The sequence below is a fragment of the Protopterus annectens genome, chromosome 2.part0 (genome assembly GCF_019279795.1).
Source record: "Protopterus annectens isolate FY-2018-M chromosome 2.part0, PAN1.0, whole genome shotgun sequence".
Classification (NCBI taxonomy): Eukaryota; Metazoa; Chordata; order Ceratodontiformes; family Protopteridae; genus Protopterus; species Protopterus annectens.
This window is the reverse complement of record NC_056728.1, coordinates 1407751629-1407766864: the sequence shown is the minus strand read 5'-3', so window position 1 is coordinate 1407766864 and position 15236 is coordinate 1407751629. Positions and strand designations below refer to the sequence as shown.

The following is a 15236-nucleotide window of genomic DNA, read 5'->3' as shown; positions in this document are numbered from 1 at the left end:
AAAATTCCTCATTTTTCTGTAATGATTTTTCTTTCTCCATAGTTTGCACAGATAATGAAGCAGCTGATGTGGTTCGAGCAGTTTTAATGCAGGAAATTAATCGTTTATTTGGAGAAACCAATCCAAGGAGTTACAATGAAAATTTTCTTAAAAAGCACTCCTCGTCAATATCACATAGATTAGCAGGTATGTGAAAAAAAATCTTTAAGTAATGCATTGTAATGTTAAGTACGTTTCCTACTAACCATGTGTGTTGCTTTAGAAAAACAGTGAAAATGTTTTAACCAAAATAATTGGTCTGACTTTAGAGACTTTCTGTAGTGGATAAAGGGATATCCTCCTCTCCCTTCCCCATGGTAGCCTTGACTAAGTATGTCCACTGTGTTAGTACATGCCATAGCATCTCACAGCAGACTAAGTGACTTTGCTTAACCCCTTTAGCCAGTCAGTTCCTTTCTGCTGCTGAAACAGTTCAGATTTTTATCCAGGATTTGCCATGGTACAATTTGTGCCTCCCAGCGTTTCATGTGACCACCAGGTCATGAACCCGAATCCATAACCCACCATATGATTTGCCTAGGAGAAGATTACCATGTTGAACACTGCTGCAAGTGGCACCCATTCAGCCTGGCCACACACACAAAGAAAAGGGAAAAAGTTGGAGGCATACTTACAGTACCTCTCAACCACTTGGCACAAAAATTCTGGACAGATCCGAAAATGGAGGACAAAGACCTAAAATGTGTGAGATATTTTAAATATTGCTGTTATAAACGTAAAGTTTAAAATAATATGTATTATGTTAGCATGCATTTTCTGAAGAATTTGAAGTCTGAAATTCAGATGTCATTTTTGTAGTTTTTTTACTCAAAGATTTGCTAGAAAACAAATTTTATGAAGGGTTGGCCAAAAATGAGTCAAAAATCTAGATGTACGAAATTCTGGGAAGTTGGGAAATACGCATACCTAACTTCCCCAAAAATAGCAACCGTTGGTGGTGCCCAGTGCAGTTATTGGTAGGAATGTCTCTTGCACGATCCCATTGAGAGAAACATTGAAGTTGTAGGCTCAATATAAGGCCCCATCCTCCCCCAGGTAAAGCTATACTTGTAGCTGCATTAACAGTCCATGTGTGTGTTCATCTTCTGTCTCCTACCGCAGGGTTATGCTTAGACCCATCATTTCTGCAGAAAAAAATCACTGAATGATGCACACCCAACAGTCATTTTGTGGGACACATCTTTGAGTGGGTATGCCATCTCTCCTGTGGTTGAGAGGTGGATGCAAACTTACTCTTTGTACCCACAGAGCAACCGTGTTTCCTTTTGTGGGCTCAGTGGTTGGTTGTATTCAGGAAGAGAACACACGGCCAGCTGCCTTCACCACTTACGCATGCTTAGAAATTGGACCTTCTTCAGCTTAGTCTGGTTGGACTTCTTACAAATACTGAACTGCACTGTTGGGAAGCATGTCCTGATGCTCCCACTAGGCATTATGCAGGTCTCTTCAGCCCCATCATTGCCTTTAGTGTGTGCTTATGGGGAGGATCCATCACCCAGCCTCCATATTTTGCTCAACCCTTTGCACATTTAGCAAGTGTAGGGCCACCCGTTCTGCAGCTGAAGTTTTTTTTTGGGGGGGTTATTCCCCCTGTTTTCCCTGGGAGAACACCAATGCCCCTCGTTTCAAGATTGAGGAGGCCAGTGAGTTCTGTTTTTGTCTCCCTGCCCACAATGACCATTTCCTTTGGGGGGGGGGTGCTGGTTCAGTCCTTCATGAAATGATATCTACCCTTGCACTTGAGCTTTCTTCCCAGAAATGTAGTGGCTGTCATGGATGAGGAACTTTGAGCTGTTCATCATGACATGTGCTGAAGACTGTATTTTGCCATATAAAATATGAGCTTATTTTCCAAGAAAGTGGATGCTGTCCACGAGCCCCTAGCAGAATAAAGTTTAGTGACATCCCAGTGAAGCATTCTTGGATCGATTCCTTAGTGATCTCTCTGAACCTGCATAGGTACCAGAAGTCATAGTGCCTTTCCTTCATATTGCCCAATTCCAAGGCAGAGGCTTTGAATAGTTTGGATAAATAGGTGTTTTTTGCCTTAGTAGGACTTGAACCCCTTAGCTGCCTTGCTTGTCCAGGTTGCTGTGGACCAGTATTGGAGGAGCTGGCAGTCCTTCATAACTGAGGGTCAAGTAAAAAGTGGACATGACTGGTTATGGCTGTTCCAGCAAGCTTCTACAAGGAGATACACTAATGCTGTTGTCTTTTGTGGATAAACTTAGGCAGTTTAGCCTGAATACCCCTTACTGGGGATTAGTCCTGTTTTGACAAGTTTTCCAGGTCTAGTCAAGGGCTTCCAGAGAGTAAACAGTCATTGCTAGTTATATGGGGTTTGTAAGATCTTCTAAACCTCTTAAGTCTTAACTGCCCCACTTCTGTAGTGAAAAAAAATCACCTTTGTAAGATTAGGAGACTTCCATGCATCCAGTAGTCTTGAACAATCCCTGCTGTTCTTGACCCATTCACCCAGGAAAGCAACTTCACTGACCCAGCAGATGCAGTCCTTATAATGGCCTAAGACGTTCTTGGAGGGATGACATATATTTATTCTTTGCCTGGAGAGCTATCACTAGGAATCTGTAGGCTCTTATTTTAATTATGGATGGCAGTGTTTTAGATCTCACTCCCCACCCAAAAAAATGCTCTGCTTAGAGGAATGGACACTGCAGAGCTCTTGGGACAGGTCCACACCCACTCCTGAAGTTAAAGAAGTTAAAGGCTGTTTTTGGAAAGAGGTTGATGGTTCTAAATCTGCCTCTTTGTACTTTTTAAGGAGAAGGGAGGCTTTCTTTATTTCCTCCTTGAGTCTCAGCAGCTTCATTTAATACATATGCAGAGTGGCAGTGTCTGGGTGGATGACTTGATGGTCATGCTTTTGCTAAAGCAGTGCATCTGTATTGTGTTTGTGTGTATAATAGCTACTCATTGGTCCTTCTTTTCCATTTGGTTGGGCGTCTCTTGCAAGATGCTGCTATTTGTCTTGGTATCTTGTACTTGGGAGTGTTTACCAAGGAACCAGCTATGGTGGTGGAGGCCTTCCAGGAGGAGAACTTTCATATGTTTTCTCTGGCCTGGGTGATTGGTTTGTGGTGACATTGCCAAGGGCTTTTTGGCTGCATCTGTGGCTTTAACACTGCTGTGATTGCGGGTTCTTGGGGGATGTTCTTAGTGTTTCACTGTTGCAGTCATCACATTTGGGTTATCTGCCTGCAGGTAGCCCTCAGCCGGCCTGAATACCAGAGTCTTGAGATTCCTGCTTCGGATGCTGTCTCTTCTTCCATGACGTCAGGGGTATAAAACATGCAGTTGACGCCATTACATCAGTCTTTCTTGCCATGCGGTGCCCAAAGCAGTTCGCAAGTGCCGGTCGGCCAACTCCTGAAATTTTTGTTTTCGAGTTTCAGAACCGAAATCTTCAAAAAAAGATAAGTATGCTGTTTGGGATCTTTTTTTTCTTGCTCCAACCGATGTCAGTAAAAGTTAACAGTTGTCCTACCTGTGGAAAGCAAATACCTCATAAAGATTTTCATTCATACCGCATTCCGTGCTTAGGCCCAGACCACGACGTCCCTCACTGACGGTTTTGTGCCTTGTTCAACCGCAGAACTATTTGTCATCAGGCTATCTTTGCAGGAAATTATTTTGGTACTCTGTATCAGTACTCCGAAATGGCTTTGTTAGCCATCTGACTACCGATCTTCTGAAAAAACGTAAAGATAAAGACAGAGACAGACCTCATAGGTCCAAAACTGCCAAAGATGCTTCCGTTAAGCCAGTCGCCAGTCTGCCGGTACTCAGTGAGGTGCTTTCGCAGCTCCTGATACCCGCTACCTCAGATTCGCAGGCCTCTACTGAGACCCATTCGGAGTTAGGTATGCCGCGAGATGCTTCTTCGACTATGGAACCTGCGGATGTCTTTACCTTGGACGAGTCCGGAGCTGCTGTGCAGGCATCTGCTTCTGAGGGTGTATTCAGGCCTACAGACTTGCATTTTAAACTAACGCCATCTTCTTCATCCAGGCCTAAAACTCGATCCACACCTAGAAAACTGACGTCCAAACTGCATGCTCAGGCCCATATGCTTAAAAAACAAATACTTAGAATGGCCAGAGACCTTATTACCTTAATTAGGGGAAGCCAGCCTTCCCCCTCTAAGAGACCTAGAACTGATTTTCCTTCCAATTCTTCTGATCAGGAATCTGATATTTCTGTTCCTTCTGATGACCAGGACTTGCCCTTGTCTACCTATGAGGATTCTGATGCAGAGGATTCCATTCCCTCTGCTTCCCCTCCAGAAGATTTTTCTTTTGGTGAAACCTTGCACACTCTTAAAGAGCATTTCTGCTGGGAAAGCCAAGATTACTCTGACTCCAAAAAGAGGCTTAGTGAATTCTTACTCCTTCCTCAACACAGGCCTTTAGCTATCCCTCCTGTTCTGGACATTGTAGATGATTCTTGGAATCTAGCCTTTCCGCAGACTCTTTACCTCCAGCTCCCAGAAAACCTGACTGGTATTGCAGAGTACCTGACTCTCACAAGTTCCTGTTCAAGAATCCTACTGCGGATACAGAGACCATTTCACAAGGACCAAAAGGCATTAAGGCTACTGCTGACAAAAATCCTACCCCTTCTGATAGAGATTCTACAGCCTTGGACAGATGGGGTAAGAAGGTATAAACTTCTGCTACTTTGGCCATTAGGGCTTTAAATTGCCAGTTTCATACGTTTAAGTACCAGCAGCATATTATGGGACTACTTAAACAGAAAATGATGTTGATTCCTGACTGTGCTGAACACAAAGAATTACAGGATTTAATGCATTCTGCAGAACAAGTTGGTAAACATACTTTGCAATGTGATTTTGACTCTTTAGAAGCATCTTGCAGGGCTGCTGTCACTGGGTCTGTACTTAGAAGGCATGCTTGGCTTAAGGAGCAAAACTTGCCACATCATGTTAAAACTAAATTACTGGATGCTTCCTTAAACCAAGACCACCTGTTTGGCAACAAAGCAGAAGTCCTCAAAAGGATGGAGGAAAAAAGCTAAATCTATGCAAACTGTTAAAGATTTCCTACAAGTACAGTTTCCCGGATTTAGTAGGGATTGGCCTTCAAAGAATTGGTCCTTTCCAGTCTCTTCCAGGCCTTCTCAGTCCAAACCTAGGAACAGCAGACCACCCGGGTTACAGTCTCAGGCTGCGCACAGGCCTAAGCAGTGGGGGGCTCCCACTTCCAAAGCAGGGAGTAGTAAGCCACCCCCCTACAGAAAAATGGCACAATGACTTACCCTTAGCCCTTCCAAGCCCTGCCCAACTGCCTGCTCCCTTTGGAGGAAAACTCGTCCTGTATGCAAAAAACTGGGAACTCATTACCCAGGACAAATGGGTTTTAAATCTAGTTTACAAGGATACAGATTCTACTTCCACACCTTACCATCCCCAAACGGTTGGCCAGACCTACCCCCCAAATCAGTGGGTGGGGGCCCAACAGCAGGTTCTCTCTCCTCTAAGTGTCAGGGCTATTCAGCCTGTCCCAGCAGAACAAAGAGGACAAGAGTTTTATTCAAGTCTTTTCCTGGTACCCAGAAAATACAGCTCCTGGCATCCTACCCTGGACCTCTCTATTTTAAACACCTTCCTGGTAATCCCAAAATTCAAAATGCTAACACTTCAACAGCTGTTTCCTATGCTAGGCAAAGATGCCTGGTTGGCAACCTTAGACTTAAAGGAAGCTTAGCTGCACATTCCAATAAGCGAATATTGCAGGAAATACCTATGCTTCAGGACAGGCTCCATGCACTATCGGTTCTCTGCACTTCCCTTTGGCTTGTCTACTACACCCAGGGTATTCACAAAATGTCTAGCTCCAGCCATTGCATTTTGCAGGCAGAGAAATATTCAGATATACCCATATTTGGAAGATTGTCTGATTCAGGCAGAAAGCCAGGACTTGCTATTAAAACGTCTGGCATTCGTAAAGAAACTTATAACCTCACTGGGGTACACCATAAACGAAAAGAAATCTCACCTAATACTCTGCCAATAGATTGTATTCCTGGCAGCAAGCTTGAACACAACTTCCCAGATTGCTTTCCTCACTCCAGAGATGCGAGTTTATTTGACAACCTACTTCAAACTTTTGGCCACAAAGCCCCAGCTATCTGCAAGGGAAATTCTGCAAACCCTGGGGTTCGTGACCTCTTGCATTCTACTAATTCCATATGCAAGACTGCATATGAGGAAACTACAATGGTATCTAAAAAGCCTATGGATTCAACATTCTCAGGACCTGGAATCAATGGTTCCTATCATTCCTTGTATAAAGACCGAGTTACTTTGGTGGGCAGAGGCCTGCTACCACAACAAGGGGCTCCCTTTCACTCTACCCCCTGCCACCCACACCCTGACAACAGACTCATCAGACTATGCATGGGGGGCTCACTTGCAGGGCAGTGCATTCAGGACAAATGGAACCCGAGACAGATGCACCTGCTTATCAACCAAAAAGAAATGTTAGCTGTACAGAATTCCCTGACAGCCTTCAAAGACTGCATCCTTCCAGGACAATTATTGGTAAAGACAGACAACACCGCAGTTATGTGGTACATAAGCAGGGGGGAACCCACTCGTACCCTCTCTGCAGACTACCCATGGCTCTGTGGGACACAGCCTTGAGCTACCAAGTGCACCCACAAGCTCAATTCCTGCCAGGCAAGCTAAATTTACTGCAGACGACCTAAGCAGAAATCTCATGGACCCACACGAATGGAAACTCGAACCATATATATTCAACCTCTTGAGGAAGAAATGGGAGACTCCAGAGGTAGACCTGTTTGTCTCCCCTCAGAACTACCAATTGGACAAATTCTGCACAAGGACTTCCCACAGTCAAGCTTGGAAAGTGGATGCCCTGTCCTTTACCTGGGAAAGCCGGTCTGTTTATGCCTTTCACCCTCTGCCTCTCCTCTCGAAGGTTCTGCTAAAGATCAAACAGGACAAGCCAAGGACAATACTTATTGCACCAGACTGGCCACACCAGCACTGGTACCCCCTCTTGCGCAGTATGACACTGCTGGAATCAGGTCACCTGCCTCAGACCCCTTCCCTGCTGTCCCAGCAGGCGGGCCAGATTCTGCACCCTCCGCTTCAAATGAACCTTGCAGCCTGGCTAATTCCTTGAGCTCTCCAATAGCATCCCTCAGTAAGCAAGTGCTAGATGTCATTCTGGAAGCAAGGAGGCCTAGAACTAGAAAATCCTATGCTGAAAAGTGGAAAAGATACTGTTCATGGAGCCAGACTCAAGGGATGGGCCCAACGATGCCCAGCTTACCTCATATTCTTCAGTACTTAACAGAAATGCTCCACAAGGGCCTATCCTTCTTGTCAATTAAAATTCATGCCTCTGCCATTTCAGCACATTATAATACTGAGCCACCCCTCTTCTCTCACCCCCTGCTAAAGCAATTCCTTAGAGGGACCAAAAACCTAAGACCCCCCCAGGAGAGCCCCTACTCCAGCCTGGGACCTTAACTTTGTATTGGAAAAGCTCATTCTCCCTCCCTTTGAGCCAGCTGCACCTGCAGAGTTGAAATTCCTTTCTTGGAAAACAGCCTTTCTTCTAGTCATCACTTCAGCAAGAAGAGTGTTTGAATTACAGGCCCTCATGGCAGTGAAACCCTTCATGATCTTCCACGCAGACATGGTTTCCCTCAGGACAAATCCTTCCTTTATGCCCAGGGTGGTGTCTAGTGTGGCCCTAAATCAGTCCATTCATTTGCCTTCTTTTTCCCTAATCCACAAAACAAAGGAGAATGAATACTGCACTCTCTGGACTTGCACAGATAACTTAGATTTTTATTTGGACAGGGCTAAGCTTCTCAGAAAATCTGAACAGCTGCTAGTTGGCTTTGCTGCAGGAGCAGAGGAGAAGGTCATTTCAAAGCAAAACATTTCTAAATGGATAGCCCATTGCATTAATTTCTGCTACAAGCACCATGGAAAACCTACCCCACAGGGGATAAGATCACATTCCACCAGGGCTGCATCTACCTCTGCAGCCTTTCTCAGAGGAGTCCCTACCAGGGAAATCCTAGAAGCTGCTACCTGGAGCTCTGTACATACCTTCACCAAGCATTACCACATGCCTATTTTTTTAAATCCAGAGCTGATTTTGCCACTGCAGTCTTGCAGGGCTTAATAGCTGGCCCTAATACTCTCCAACTTCCTCCTCCCTTCCTTAGCTTTGGGAATCAACCCAAATGCGATAACTACAACAGTGGAACATGAAGAACATAGTACAGTTGTGTACACAACATAAATGTAGATGTTAGCGTGCATTCACTGTTGCAGTCCTGGTTACCCTCCCTCCTGCCCCCTGACTTCTCTTGGCTGTACCTTTCCTTCTTGTTTAGTGTTTTTAAGTTTTCTGGTGTATTTGCTTTTTGATGGAGGTGTACCATAACATATAATTGCTTCCCATTGTGGGGGCACCTGACATCTGGGGCAAGAAAAACTGATGTAATGGCATCAACTGCATGTTTTATACCCCTGACGTCATGGAAGAAGAGAGAGCATCTGACGCAGGAATCCAAGACTCTGGTATTCAGGCTGGCTGAGGTCTACCTGCAGGCAGATAATCCAGATGTGATGACTGCAACAGTAAATGCACTCGAGCATCTACATTTATGGTAAGTGTACACAACTGTACTTTCTCCATAAATAGGAGGGTGTCCTCTGAAAGCCTCACTTAAGAGGATTCCCTTTTTCAAAACAGAACTGGACACTCTTTAATGCCCCAGTCCTGTCTGAAGAGAAGACCCAGGTTTTCCCTGGCATACTGCCTGGGGACACAGATGAGAAGGTCCAGGCTCAAACCCTTCTGGGCTTCTTCATATATTTGTCAATGGGATGATACAGCTGTTGCAGTGGACAGAGTGTTGTCAGCTGCCGCACTCGTCTTCGAGCACTGGTCTTGCACCCGTATTCCTGGGCTTTGAATTAATGTATTCCTCTTCATCGGTCACATTTTTGGACTTCCATTTTTACAAATCTTTAGTAGGTCTTTTCAACGGGTGTTTTGGTAGTGGGTTTCTAAGCTGGGTGTTTTGGTAGTGGGTTGGTAAGCTCAGTTTGGCTCCTCTGTGGCTCTTAGGAAGAGCCTCCTCTCTCCTGAAAGAGTGATCCACATAAACCATTATGAGCCATACACAGTACTTAAGCCTACAAATGGTAGAAAGAAATTTGAGATCAAAACCCTCTTGTTTTCATCGGTCAGGCTTTGGTGCTACATGCGAATAAACAGGTGCTCCAGGCTCACTCTTGCTGTGCATGTGGGAAGTGCAGATCTGGCAGTGGGCTGCTAACTGAAGCATCACCACAACAGCTGTTCAGGTTTCACTCCTGTACTGTTGGGGTCTTTGGTTAATGAACCAATGAATAAAATCAACAAGTATATTAACATTTAATGAAAATTCTGCATCAGTAATGATTAAGTAACAGAATTCAGGGAATTTTTTATTGCAGTATCCACAAGTTTGACATATCAACCGAAAATGGCTACAAAAGGGATGCAGAAGACCAAATTACCAAAGTTTATACAACACTTTTAGACAGTGCAAATAATACAAAAGAAACGTTCTGTGCCACCTCAAGCTGTTAATGCAGACCCAGTGACTGTATGTTGTACTTTAAAGTCATCATGGCTTGTTTCTGGAAATTTAGTATTCTCACCAGTATATAGAGGAAGGTTATAAAATTGTACTCCGTGACTAGTGTCATCTGTGTTCTCTGTTGGAAGTTAGGCAGTAAGATTAAAGGAAAAATAGTTTTGTGCATTTCTTGTGTGTTCCATAGTTCTAATTTTTTAATTTTTCTCTCCTTTTTACCCAGTGCCTGTCAACCATTGGCTCCTAGTGGAATTCAGCTCTATTTGTTCACTCATAGTTGGTGTCTCCCATATCCACAGAAGTAAGAGCCATTTTTAGGAGCTGTCATTTAGACAGCTATGACATGCACACCTGTCTCCAGTGTGCCTTTTTCCAACACCTGCTCCATAAACTGTAGGGCTGAGTTCCTTGAAAGGTATTTAGAACAGAAGTCTGCCTTGTGGCCTAAGTATGCTATGATATTTGCCAATCCCTCCTCCAAGTTCTCAAAGAATAGTAAGGAGAAGCATCCTAAGAATATCTCTGTCAAGAAAGCAAACAACATAGTTTCTGTGTTTAATACCCCTCCCAGGCTCAAGATCATTGTAGGAGGCAAGGTGCTTTCTCAGCCTCTTTTGATGACTTCTGCTGCAACTTAAGGTTGTGGCTTGACCCTTTGACAGGCCAAAATACCTTCTTAAGCCCAGATGTCTCCTTGAGCTGAGATGGGGTATAGAGCTACTTTAAAAGCACCATCTTTTGAAGCCAGAGTCCAGGATATGGAGGGGGTTTGGGTGGTATCCACACTTGTCACTTCCAGAGGCCTCTCATTCTGATACCACCCCAAGTCATAGGACAAAACTGCCAAAGTATCTTGGCTGTCTGCCTCAGCTACATGGGCCTAATTCCCATTTTTCTCAGGTCTGCTCAGCAGACTTTTTCATACTGGCTGAAGGTTTCATGGATTTAATAAGATCAGGCAGCCATACTCTGAAAAGGCTACTGCTTAAGGAATCTTTTCTGGTAAAATGACAGAAGAGACCTTCACTTTCCTTTGGGAATACAACTCAAAGGATGGAAGAGTCCTTCAGCTGAGAGGCCAAGAAGGTATTTTTAGTCCAAGCAAAGATTTAAGCAGATGTTCTTCGTGTTTCACTGTTGCAGTCATCACACTTGGGTTATCCTGCCAGGGGTAACCCTCCGTCAGCTCAAATACCAGAGGCTTAGTATTTCTGCGTCGGTTGCTGTCGCTTCAGGACTGACGTCAGGTCATCAGTGGTATAAAAACAGGCAGCCGACAACATTACATCAGTTTTTCTTGCCGAGGAGCCTGAAGCAGAAGCAGTTCACACAAGTGCCATTCGGCCACTACCTGAGTTTTTATTTCCGAAATTGAAGTTGAAGTCTTTTAAAGCCAAGTACCCCATTGGGGATCTTTTTTTCTTGCTCTAACCGATGTCAAAAAAAGTTGTTAACTGTCTCGCCTGTGGAAAGCAAATACCACACAGATTTTCATTCTTACTGTGTCACCTGTTTAGGCCCAGACCACGACGTCCCTCGCTGCCAGTTTTGTGCTTTGTTCAACGCCTGAACTATTCGTCAACAGGCCCTTTTTGTAGCTAAATACTTTCGCTCTCGATCTCCGTATTCCGAAATGGCTTTGGTAAGCCATCTGACTACCGATCTTCCGAAAAAACTTAAGAATAAAGACGGACATAGACCTCACAGCTCCAAAACTGCCGACCATGCGTCCGTTAAGGTTAGTCGCCAGTACTCAGTGAGGTGCTTTCGCAGCCCCTGATGTCCGCTTCGATAGATTCACAGGCTGCTCCAGAGACCTGTTCGGAGTCCGGTATGACGCAAGACTTTGACTATGGAACCTGCAGATGTCTCTACCTTGGATGGGTCCAGAACTGCTGTGCAGGCACCGGCTTCTGAGGAAGTTCTTTGCACTACCGATATTTGACACAAACCAACTTCTTTCGCATCTTCAGTTCTTTCTGAAACTACTGAGTTTCGAAGACCCAGAGTATGGGCTACGCCTAATAAACCGACGACCCAAACACAAGCCCTTGCTTCATTGCCACAATCACAGATGCTTAAAATGGCGGAAGACGTTGTCATGCTCATTAGAGGAAGCCAGCCTTCCCCTGCTAAAAGAAAGAGACTTGTCCCCAGCAGCTTTATCTGACCAAGAGTCTGAGACTGAGGTTTCTGGTTATGAAGGCATGCCCTTATCTGCTTATGAGGATTCAGATGTAGCGGAGTCCTTTCCTTCTGCTTCTCCTCCAGAGGATTTTTCTTTTGGTGAAAACCCTACTTACTTTGAGAGAGAATTTCCATTGGGAATGCCAGGATTATCCTCAGTCCAAAAAGAGACTCAGGGAATTTTTAGGTTTACCACAGCACAGACCTTGGCTATCCCTCCTGTTCTGGATGTTGTGGATGTCTTTATGGAATCCAGCCTAACTCCTGATACTTTACCTCCTGCTCCCAAGACACCTGACAGGTACTATAGAGTCCCTGACTCGCACAAATTTATTTTCAAGAATCCTACTGCTGACCCAGAGATTATCTCCCAAGGACCTAAAGTAATAAAAGCAACTACAGCTAAGAATCCCACCCCCTCGGACAGGGATTCCCGAGCGTTAGATGGGGTAAAAAAGTATACACCTCTGCAACTCTTGCCATTAGAGCATTAAATTGTCAGTTCCACATGTTGAAATACCAGCAACATACTATGGAACTTATTAAGCAAAAAGTATCTTCCTTCCCTTACTGTGCAGAGAATAAAGAATTACAGGAGCTTATGCATTCTGCAAGGCAAGTCAGCAAGCATACCCTGCAATGTGGGTTTGACGCCCTGGAAGCATCTTGCAGGGCAGCAGTCACAGGATGATGTTCATCGTGTTTCACTGTTGCAGTCATTACACTTGGGTTATGCTGCTGGCAGGCAACCCCCAGTCGGCCCGAGTTCCAAAGTCTTGGTCCGGCGTCGGTTGCTGTCGCCTCTTCCCTGACGTCAGTGCGCCATGGGTATGAAAGTTGCAACCGGCGCCATTTTCTTCCGCCTTTCTTGCTGTGCGGTGCCCGAAGCAAAAGCAGTTCGCAAGTGCCGATCGGCCGACTCCTGAGATTTTCAAAATTGAATTTCAGAACCGAAGTGTTCAATAAAGCTAAGTACGCCGTTGGGGAAACATTTTCTTGCTCCAGACCGATGTCAGTAAAAGTTAATAATTGTATTTCTTGTGGGAAGCAAATACCTCATAAGGACTTTCACTCTTACTGTATTCCTTGCCTAGGCCCTGACCATGACATTACTAGTTGTCGGTTTTGTGCTAGATTCAATAAACGCACTATTAAACATCGGTTTGGTTTTGCTTTACATTATTTTGGACTAAGATTTAATTATATAATGCCGTCGGAACAGCCGACCACTGGAATGTGTAAAAAAACGCAGAGATAAAGAAAAAGACAGACATCCGAGGTCCAAAACCGACGACGAAGCCTCTCCTAGGCCAGTCGCCGGTTCTCAGTGAGGCGCTTTCGCAGCCCCTGACACCCGCTACCTCAGAGCCACAGACCGTAACAGACAGCCACGTGGAGACACTGAGGCCTGTGGAAACTCGAGGTATTGGGCCTACGGAAACTATACCCTCAGATGGGTCCAGAGCTGCTGAGCAGGCCCCGGCTTCTGAAGGTGTTTTCAGACCTTCACATCTTACAATTAACGCTACTACAGCAGCAAAGGCAAAGTCAAAAACACCATTAACGACAAGGAAACAAGTGCAGCATTCTCCAGAACAGTCATCCATGCCAAAGAAACAGATGCTTAAAATGGTCGTAGACCTTGTTACTTTATTCAGGGGCTCCCATCCCCCTCCTGACAAAAGGCCTAGGCAAGACACTGATTATGATTCCTCTGATCAGGTTTCCATTTCCTCTGATTCTTCTTCTGATCAGGGCTATTCTCTCCCTCCCTATTAGGACTCTGATGCTGAAGAGTCCATTCCTTCAGCCTCACCGCCTGAGGATTATTCTTTTGGGGAAACCCTGCACACCATGAGGGAGCATTTCCATTGGGGGGGGCAAGGATTGCTCAGAATCCAAGAAAAGGCTCAGAGATTTCCTTTTATTGCCTCAGCACAGGCCCTTGGCTATCCCCCCTGTGCTTGATATTGTAGATGTTTTATTTTCTGAATCCAGTCTATATCCTGATTCTTTACCCCCTGCACCAGTAAAGCCAGACAGGTACTACAGGGTCCCTGACTCTCTTAAATTTCTTTACAAAAACCCTGCTGCAGACCCAGAAACAATTTCTCAGGGTCCTAAAGGGGTTAAGGCTTCCACTGCCAAAAATCCTGTCCCCTCAGATAGGGATTCCAGAGCTCTGGACAGATGGGGGAAAAAAGTTTACACTTCTGCAACTTTAGCTGTAAGAGCTTTAAACTGTCAGTTTCACATGCTTAAATATCAACAGTTTCTCATGTCATTGTTAAAGCAGAAAATGGTTACAAATATAGAAAGTCCTGACAGTAAAGAAATGCAGGATTTATTGCATGCAGTTGAACAAGTGGGAAAGCGTACTCTGCAATGTGGTTTTGATTCATTAGAGGCTTCTTGTAGAGCCGCAGTTACAGGCTCAGTTATTCGAAGACATGCTTGGTTGAAAGAACAAAGTTTACCTGACCATGTTGGATGCTCCATTACAGCATGATACTTTGTTTGGTATTAAGGCAGAAGAGGTGTTAAAGAAAATGGAGGCTAAAGCAAAGTCAATGCAAATGGTGAAAGATTTCTTACAGGTTCAACCACCTAGATTTAGCAGAAACTGGCCTTCAAAAAATGGTCCTTTCCACTGTCAGGCAGGCCACAAAGAGGCAGATACAGACGCCCAAGAGGCAGATCTCTGCCCCAAGGCTCATACAGACCTAAACAATGGGGTGTTTCAGCCCCCAAAGGAGGAGAAGACAAATCACAACCTTATAGGAAACGGTCACAATGACTTCCTCTGCAAATGCCAAGCTCTTACCAGTTGACAGCACCCCTAGGGGGAAAGCTAGCACTTTTCTCAAAAAAATTGGCACATGATCACCCAAGACCAATGGGTGCTGAATATTGTTTCTCAGGGGTACAAGTTCCACTTCCACACGCTTCCAAAACCAAAAGGTATGCCAAACCTGCCACAAAACCAATGGGCAGAGGCACAAAAACAGATTGCGGCTCTTATGGATATGGGAGCTATTGAAAAAGTTCCACAAGAAGAACAGGGACAAGGATTTTACTCCAGGCTTTTCTTAGTACCCAGAAAAGACAAAGCCTAGAGACCAATACTGGACCTGTCAATCCTAAATACTTTCCTGGATGTTCCAAAATTCAAAATGTTAACACTACAACAACTTCTGCCCATGCTGGGCAACGAGGCTTGGCTATTTACTTTGGATCTCAAGGAGGCATACCTGCACGTCCCAGTCAGACAATCGTGCAGAAGATACCTCAAGATTTATAGCAGGCTCAATGCATTA

General features: G+C 44.8%; 1 protein-coding gene across 1 annotated transcript in view; it reads left to right on the top strand.

Annotated features, from left to right (window-relative positions):
• The window catches only part of NAA15 (N-alpha-acetyltransferase 15, NatA auxiliary subunit), a 2782393-nt gene that overhangs the window by 2537334 nt on the left and 229823 nt on the right, over positions 1–15236 (top strand). The window contains exon 17 of the mRNA XM_044060403.1: positions 43–186. Within this exon, the coding sequence (XP_043916338.1) occupies positions 43–186 (144 nt within the window). The remainder of the gene's footprint in view (positions 1–42; positions 187–15236) is intronic.